Source organism: Coregonus lavaretus (assembly GCF_964263955.1).
Source record: "Coregonus lavaretus genome assembly, contig: HAP1_SCAFFOLD_1321, whole genome shotgun sequence".
NCBI classification, from domain to species: Eukaryota; Metazoa; Chordata; class Actinopteri; order Salmoniformes; family Salmonidae; genus Coregonus; species Coregonus lavaretus.
In genome coordinates, this window is record NW_028163238.1 from 50454 (window position 1) to 60000 (window position 9547).

At 47.4% G+C, this 9547-nt stretch overlaps 1 protein-coding gene across 1 annotated transcript in view; it reads left to right on the top strand.

The window, feature by feature from the left end:
* Positions 1-9547, top strand: part of LOC311118363 (unconventional myosin-XV-like) — a gene marked incomplete at both ends in the record, with an annotated part of 81880 nt that overhangs the window by 50379 nt on the left and 21954 nt on the right. The window contains 4 exons of the mRNA XM_084193170.1: positions 554-626; positions 782-855; positions 936-1018; positions 8521-8651. Coding sequence (XP_084049296.1) covers positions 554-626; positions 782-855; positions 936-1018; positions 8521-8651 — 361 coding nt within the window. The remainder of the gene's footprint in view (positions 1-553; positions 627-781; positions 856-935; positions 1019-8520; positions 8652-9547) is intronic.

The following is a 9547-nucleotide window of genomic DNA, read 5'->3' on the forward strand; positions in this document are numbered from 1 at the left end:
GAATCTCTGATAGTGTTCCATTATATCTCCCTCCCCCCGTCTCCACTGTCTGAATCTCTGATAGTGTTCCATTATATCTCTCTCTCCCCCAGTCTCCACTGTCTGAATCTCTGATAGTGTTCCATTATATCTCCCTCCCCCCGTCTCCACTGTCTGAATCTCTGATAGTGTTCCATTATATCTCTCAACCCAGTCTCCACTGTCTGAATCTCTGATAGTGTTCCATTATATCTCCCTCCCCCCGTCTCCACTGTCTGAATCTCTGATAGTGTTCCATTATATCTCTCCCCCAGTCTCCACTGTCTGAATCTCTGATAGTGTTCCATTATATCTCTCCCTCCCCCCGTCTCCACTGTCTGAATCTCTGATAGTGTTCCATTATATCTCTCAACCCAGTCTCCACTGTCTGAATCTCTGATAGTGTTCCATTATATATCTCTGCCTCCCCCAGTCTCCACTGTCTGAATCTCTGATAGTGTTCCATTATATCTCTGTCTCCCAGTCTCCACTGTCTGAATCTCTGATAGTGTTCCATTATATCTCTCTCCCCCAGTCTCCACTGTCTGAATCTCTGATAGATTTCACTGATCCTGCTATGAACAGAGTGGCTACAGACATCTTCCTATGTAAGTTATATGTCACACTATGTCACACTATGTCACGCTATGTCATGCTATGTCATTTTATGCCTTTGTCACGCTCCGTTATGTTAAGTCATGGTATATCATGTCCTGCTATGTCCTGCTATGTCATGGTATGTCCTGCTATGTCATGTTCATAGCGGTGATGCGTTTTATGGGAGACCACCCCCTGAAGGGACTGACAGAACAGGAAGTAGTCAAGACCTTCCTCAAGGTAACACCCACACCATTAACAGTTGGTGGTTAGTGATATGTTTCTGACAGCGGTGTGATGTGTGTGTTCTCCCTCTCTAGCTGATTGGAGAGTTTGGTCTGATGAAGGATGAAGCCTACTGTCAACTCCTAAAACAGATTACAGGAAACACCAGCTCTAAACCGTAAGACCCTAACTCTAACCCCTGGCCTCTAACCCCTGACCCTACTGTCAACTCCTCAAACAGATTACAGGAAACACCAGCTCTAAACCGTAAGACCCTAACTCTAACCCCTGGACTCTAACCCCTGACCCTACTGTCAACTCCTCAAACAGATTACAGGAAACACCAGCTCTAAACCGTAAGACCCTAACTCTAACCCCTGGTCTCTAACCCCTGACCCTACTGTCAACTCCTCAAACAGATTACAGGAAACACCAGCTCTAAACCGTAAGACCCTAACTCTAACCCCTGACCTCTAACCCCTGACCCTACTGTCAACTCCTCAAACAGATTACAGGAAACACCAGCTCTAAACCGTAAGACCCTAACTCTAACCCCTGGCCTCTAACCCCTGACCCTACTGTCAACTCCTCAAACAGATTACAGGAAACACCAGCTCTAAACCGTAAGACCCTAACTCTAACCCCTGGTCTCTAACCCCTGACCCTACTGTCAACTCCTCAAACAGATTACAGGAAACACCAGCTCTAAACCGTAAGACCCTAACTCTAACCCCTGGTCTCTAACCCCTGACCCTACTGTCAACTCCTCAAACAGATTACAGGAAACACCAGCTCTAAACCGTAAGACCCTAACTCTAACCCCTGGTCTCTAACCCCTGACCCTACTGTCAACTCCTCAAACAGATTACAGGAAACACCAGCTCTAAACCGTAAGACCCTAACTCTAACCCCTGGTCTCTAACCCCTGACCCTACTGTCAACTCCTCAAACAGATTACAGGAAACACCAGCTCTAAACCGTAAGACCCTAACTCTAACCCCTGGTCTCTAACCCCTGACCCTACTGTCAACTCCTCAAACAGATTACAGGAAACACCAGCTCTAAACCGTAAGACCCTAACTCTAACCCCTGGTCTCTAACCCCTGACCCTACTGTCAACTCCTCAAACAGATTACAGGAAACACCAGCTCTAAACCGTAAGACCCTAACTCTAACCCCTGGTCTCTAACCCCTGACCCTACTGTCAACTCCTCAAACAGATTACAGGAAACACCAGCTCTAAACCGTAAGACCCTAACTCTAACCCCTGGTCTCTAACCCCTGACCCTACTGTCAACTCCTCAAACAGATTACAGGAAACACCAGCTCTAAACCGTAAGACCCTAACTCTAACCCCTGGTCTCTGACCCCTGACCCTACTGTCAACTCCTCAAACAGATTACAGGAAACACCAGCTCTAAACCGTAAGACCCTAACTCTAACCCCTGGTCTCTAACCCCTGACCCTACTGTCAACTCCTCAAACAGATTACAGGAAACACCAGCTCTAAACCGTAAGACCCTAACTCTAACCCCTGGTCTCTAACCCCTGACCCTACTGTCAACTCCTCAAACAGATTACAGGAAACACCAGCTCTAAACCGTAAGACCCTAACTCTAACCCCTGGACTCTAACCCCTGACCCTACTGTCAACTCCTCAAACAGATTACAGGAAACACCAGCTCTAAACCGTAAGACCCTAACTCTAACCCCTGGTCTCTAACCCCTGACCCTACTGTCAACTCCTCAAACAGATTACAGGAAACACCAGCTCTAAACCGTAAGACCCTAACTCTAACCCCTGGTCTCTAACCCCTGACCCTACTGTCAACTCCTCAAACAGATTACAGGAAACACCAGCTCTAAACCGTAAGACCCTAACTCTAACCCCTGGTCTCTAACCCCTGACCCTACTGTCAACTCCTCAAACAGATTACAGGAAACACCAGCTCTAAACCGTAAGACCCTAACTCTAACCCCTGGTCTATAACCCCTGACCCTACTGTCAACTCCTCAAACAGATTACAGGAAACACCAGCTCTAAACCGTAAGACCCTAACTCTAACCCCTGGTCTCTAACCCCTGACCCTACTGTCAACTCCTCAAACAGATTACAGGAAACACCAGCTCTAAACCGTAAGACCCTAACTCTAACCCCTGGCCTCTAACCCCTGACCCTACTGTCAACTCCTCAAACAGATTACAGGAAACACCAGCTCTAAACCGTAAGACCCTAACTCTAACCCCTGGTCTCTAACCCCTGACCCTACTGTCAACTCCTCAAACAGATTACAGGAAACACCAGCTCTAAACCGTAAGACCCTAACTCTAACCCCTGGTCTCTAACCCCTGACCCTACTGTCAACTCCTCAAACAGATTACAGGAAACACCAGCTCTAAACCGTAAGACCCTAACTCTAACCCCTGGACTCTAACCCCTGACCCTACTGTCAACTCCTCAAACAGATTACAGGAAACACCAGCTCTAAACCGTAAGACCCTAACTCTAACCCCTGGGCTCTAACCCCTGACCCTACTGTCAACTCCTCAAACAGATTACAGGAAACACCAGCTCTAAACCGTAAGACCCTAACTCTAACCCCTGGTCTCTAACCCCTGACCCTACTGTCAACTCCTCAAACAGATTACAGGAAACACCAGCTCTAAACCGTAAGACCCTAACTCTAACCCCTGGACTCTAACCCCTGACCCTACTGTCAACTCCTCAAACAGATTACAGGAAACACCAGCTCTAAACCGTAAGACCCTAACTCTAACCCCTGGACTCTAACCCCTGACCCTACTGTCAACTCCTCAAACAGATTACAGGAAACACCAGCTCTAAACCGTAAGACCCTAACTCTAACCCCTGGTCTCTAACCCCTGACCCTACTGTCAACTCCTCAAACAGATTACAGGAAACACCAGCTCTAAACCGTAAGACCCTAACTCTAACCCCTGGGTCTCTAACCCCTGACCCTACTGTCAACTCCTCAAACAGATTACAGGAAACACCAGCTCTAAACCGTAAGACCCTAACTCTAACCCCTGGCCTCTAACCCCTGACCCTACTGTCAACTCCTCAAACAGATTACAGGAAACACCAGCTCTAAACCGTAAGACCCTAACTCTAACCCCTGGTCTCTATAACCCCTGACCTCTAACCCCTGACCCTACTGTCAACTCCTCAAACAGATTACAGGAAACACCAGCTCTAAACCGTAAGACCCTAACTCTAACCCCTGGGCTCTAACCCCTGACCCTACTGTCAACTCCTCAAACAGATTACAGGAAACACCAGCTCTAAACCGTAAGACCCTAACTCTAACCCCTGGCCTCTAACCCCTGACCCTACTGTCAACTCCTCAAACAGATTACAGGAAACACCAGCTCTAAACCGTAAGACCCTAACTCTAACCCCTGGCCTCTAACCCCTGGTCTATAACCCCTGGCCTCTAACCCCTGGTCTATAACCCCTGACCTCTAACCCCTGACCCTACTGTCAACTCCTCAAACAGATTACAGGAAACACCAGCTCTAAACCGTAAGACCCTAACTCTAACCCCTGGCCTCTAACCCCTGACCCTACTGTCAACTCCTCAAACAGATTACAGGAAACACCAGCTCTAAACCGTAAGACCCTAACTCTAACCCCTGGTCTCTAACCCCTGACCCTACTGTCAACTCCTCAAACAGATTACAGGAAACACCAGCTCTAAACCGTAAGACCCTAACTCTAACCCCTGGTCTCTAACCCCTGACCCTACTGTCAACTCCTCAAACAGATTACAGGAAACACCAGCTCTAAACCGTAAGACCCTAACTCTAACCCCTGGTCTCTGACCCCTGACCCTACTGTCAACTCCTCAAACAGATTACAGGAAACACCAGCTCTAAACCGTAAGACCCTAACTCTAACCCCTGGTCTCTAACCCCTGACCCTACTGTCAACTCCTCAAACAGATTACAGGAAACACCAGCTCTAAACCGTAAGACCCTAACTCTAACCCCTGGTCTCTAACCCCTGACCCTACTGTCAACTCCTCAAACAGATTACAGGAAACACCAGCTCTAAACCGTAAGACCCTAACTCTAACCCCTGGACTCTAACCCCTGACCCTACTGTCAACTCCTCAAACAGATTACAGGAAACACCAGCTCTAAACCGTAAGACCCTAACTCTAACCCCTGGTCTCTAACCCCTGACCCTACTGTCAACTCCTCAAACAGATTACAGGAAACACCAGCTCTAAACCGTAAGACCCTAACTCTAACCCCTGGTCTCTAACCCCTGACCCTACTGTCAACTCCTCAAACAGATTACAGGAAACACCAGCTCTAAACCGTAAGACCCTAACTCTAACCCCTGGTCTCTAACCCCTGACCCTACTGTCAACTCCTCAAACAGATTACAGGAAACACCAGCTCTAAACCGTAAGACCCTAACTCTAACCCCTGGTCTATAACCCCTGACCCTACTGTCAACTCCTCAAACAGATTACAGGAAACACCAGCTCTAAACCGTAAGACCCTAACTCTAACCCCTGGTCTCTAACCCCTGACCCTACTGTCAACTCCTCAAACAGATTACAGGAAACACCAGCTCTAAACCGTAAGACCCTAACTCTAACCCCTGGCCTCTAACCCCTGACCCTACTGTCAACTCCTCAAACAGATTACAGGAAACACCAGCTCTAAACCGTAAGACCCTAACTCTAACCCCTGGTCTCTAACCCCTGACCCTACTGTCAACTCCTCAAACAGATTACAGGAAACACCAGCTCTAAACCGTAAGACCCTAACTCTAACCCCTGGTCTCTAACCCCTGACCCTACTGTCAACTCCTCAAACAGATTACAGGAAACACCAGCTCTAAACCGTAAGACCCTAACTCTAACCCCTGGACTCTAACCCCTGACCCTACTGTCAACTCCTCAAACAGATTACAGGAAACACCAGCTCTAAACCGTAAGACCCTAACTCTAACCCCTGGGCTCTAACCCCTGACCCTACTGTCAACTCCTCAAACAGATTACAGGAAACACCAGCTCTAAACCGTAAGACCCTAACTCTAACCCCTGGTCTCTAACCCCTGACCCTACTGTCAACTCCTCAAACAGATTACAGGAAACACCAGCTCTAAACCGTAAGACCCTAACTCTAACCCCTGGACTCTAACCCCTGACCCTACTGTCAACTCCTCAAACAGATTACAGGAAACACCAGCTCTAAACCGTAAGACCCTAACTCTAACCCCTGGACTCTAACCCCTGACCCTACTGTCAACTCCTCAAACAGATTACAGGAAACACCAGCTCTAAACCGTAAGACCCTAACTCTAACCCCTGGTCTCTAACCCCTGACCCTACTGTCAACTCCTCAAACAGATTACAGGAAACACCAGCTCTAAACCGTAAGACCCTAACTCTAACCCCTGGGTCTCTAACCCCTGACCCTACTGTCAACTCCTCAAACAGATTACAGGAAACACCAGCTCTAAACCGTAAGACCCTAACTCTAACCCCTGGCCTCTAACCCCTGACCCTACTGTCAACTCCTCAAACAGATTACAGGAAACACCAGCTCTAAACCGTAAGACCCTAACTCTAACCCCTGGTCTCTATAACCCCTGACCTCTAACCCCTGACCCTACTGTCAACTCCTCAAACAGATTACAGGAAACACCAGCTCTAAACCGTAAGACCCTAACTCTAACCCCTGGGCTCTAACCCCTGACCCTACTGTCAACTCCTCAAACAGATTACAGGAAACACCAGCTCTAAACCGTAAGACCCTAACTCTAACCCCTGGCCTCTAACCCCTGACCCTACTGTCAACTCCTCAAACAGATTACAGGAAACACCAGCTCTAAACCGTAAGACCCTAACTCTAACCCCTGGCCTCTAACCCCTGGTCTATAACCCCTGGCCTCTAACCCCTGGTCTATAACCCCTGACCTCTAACCCCTGACCCTACTGTCAACTCCTCAAACAGATTACAGGAAACACCAGCTCTAAACCGTAAGACCCTAACTCTAACCCCTGGCCTCTAACCCCTGACCCTACTGTCAACTCCTCAAACAGATTACAGGAAACACCAGCTCTAAACCGTAAGACCCTAACTCTAACCCCTGGTCTCTAACCCCTGACCCTACTGTCAACTCCTCAAACAGATTACAGGAAACACCAGCTCTAAACCGTAAGACCCTAACTCTAACCCCTGGACTCTAACCCCTGACCCTACTGTCAACTCCTCAAACAGATTACAGGAAACACCAGCTCTAAACCGTAAGACCCTAACTCTAACCCCTGGTCTCTATCCCCTGACCCTACTGTCAACTCCTCAAACAGATTACAGGAAACACCAGCTCTAAACCGTAAGACCCTAACTCTAACCCCTGGTCTCTGACCCCTGACCCTACTGTCAACTCCTCAAACAGATTACAGGAAACACCAGCTCTAAACCGTAAGACCCTAACTCTAACCCCTGGTCTCTAACCCCTGACCCTACTGTCAACTCCTCAAACAGATTACAGGAAACACCAGCTCTAAACCGTAAGACCCTAACTCTAACCCCTGGTCTATAACCCCTGACCCTACTGTCAACTCCTCAAACAGATTACAGGAAACACCAGCTCTAAACCGTAAGACCCTAACTCTAACCCCTGGTCTCTAACCCCTGACCCTACTGTCAACTCCTCAAACAGATTACAGGAAACACCAGCTCTAAACCGTAAGACCCTAACTCTAACCCCTGGTCTATAACCCCTGACCCTACTGTCAACTCCTCAAACAGATTACAGGAAACACCAGCTCTAAACCGTAAGACCCTAACTCTAACCCCTGGTCTCTAACCCCTGACCCTACTGTCAACTCCTCAAACAGATTACAGGAAACACCAGCTCTAAACCGTAAGACCCTAACTCTAACCCCTGGACTCTAACCCCTGGCCCTACTGTCAACTCCTCAAACAGATTACAGGAAACACCAGCTCTAAACCGTAAGACCCTAACTCTAACCCCTGGACTCTAACCCCTGACCCTACTGTCAACTCCTCAAACAGATTACAGGAAACACCAGCTCTAAACCGTAAGACCCTAACTCTAACCCCTGGTCTCTAACCCCTGACCCTACTGTCAACTCCTCAAACAGATTACAGGAAACACCAGCTCTAAACCGTAAGACCCTAACTCTAACCCCTGGACTCTAACCCCTGACCCTACTGTCAACTCCTCAAACAGATTACAGGAAACACCAGCTCTAAACCGTAAGACCCTAACTCTAACCCCTGGTCTCTAACCCCTGACCCTACTGTCAACTCCTCAAACAGATTACAGGAAACACCAGCTCTAAACCGTAAGACCCTAACTCTAACCCCTGGTCTCTAACCCCTGACCCTACTGTCAACTCCTCAAACAGATTACAGGAAACACCAGCTCTAAACCGTAAGACCCTAACTCTAACCCCTGGTCTCTAACCCCTGACCCTACTGTCAACTCCTCAAACAGATTACAGGAAACACCAGCTCTAAACCGTAAGACCCTAACTCTAACCCCTGGTCTCTAACCCCTGACCCTACTGTCAACTCCTCAAACAGATTACAGGAAACACCAGCTCTAAACCGTAAGACCCTAACTCTAACCCCTGGTCTCTAACTCTAATCTTGAACTCTAACCTTTAGGGACAGTTGTCAGCGTGGTTGGAGGTTGCTTTACATCCTGACTGCATTCCATCGCTGCTCCGAGGTCCTGAAGCCCTTCTTGTTAAAGTTCCTACAGGACGCCTGCTGCAGCCAGGGAGCACTGTTTCAGGGTAGGTGTCTGAAGATAGTAGAGAAATAGCAGAGGTAGTAGGCCTGTATATACAGTACCAGTCAAAAGTTTGGACACACCTACTCATTCCAGGGTTTTTCTTTATTTTTTTTACTATTTTCTACATTGTAGAATAATAGTGAAGACATCAAAACTATGAAATAAAACATATGGAATCATTTAGTAACCAGAAAAGTGTTAAACAAATCAAAAATATATTTTATATTTGAGATTCTTCAAAGTCGCCACCCTTTGCCTTGATGACAGCTTTGCACACTCTTGGCATTCTCTCAACCAGCTTCATGAGGTAGTCACCTGGAATGTATTTCAGTTAACAGGTGTGCCTTGTTAAAAGTTAGTTTGTAGAATTTCTTTCCTTCTCAATGTTTTTGAGCCAATCAGTTGTGTTGTGAAAAGGTAGGGGGGGGTATACAGAAGATAGCCCTATTTGGTAAAAGACCAAGTCCATATTATGGCAAGAACAGCTCAAATAAGCAAAGAGAAACGACAGTCCATCATTACTTTAAGACATGAATGTCAGTCAATATGGAACATTTCACGAACTTTGAACGTTTCTTCAAGTGCAGTCGCAAAAACCATCAAGCGCTATGATGAAACTGGCTCTCATGACGACCGCCACAGGAATGGAAGACCCAGAGTCTCCTCTGCTGCAGAGGATAAGTTCATTAGAGTTACCAGCCTCAGAAATTGCAGCCCAAATAAATGCTTCACAGAGTTCAAGTAACAGACACATCTCAACATAAACTGTTCAGAGGGGACTGTGCAAATCAGGCCTTCATGGTCGAATTGCTGCAAAGAAACCACTACCAAAGGACACCAATAAGAAGAAGAGACTTGCTTGGGCCAAGAAACACGAGCAATGGACATTAGACTGGT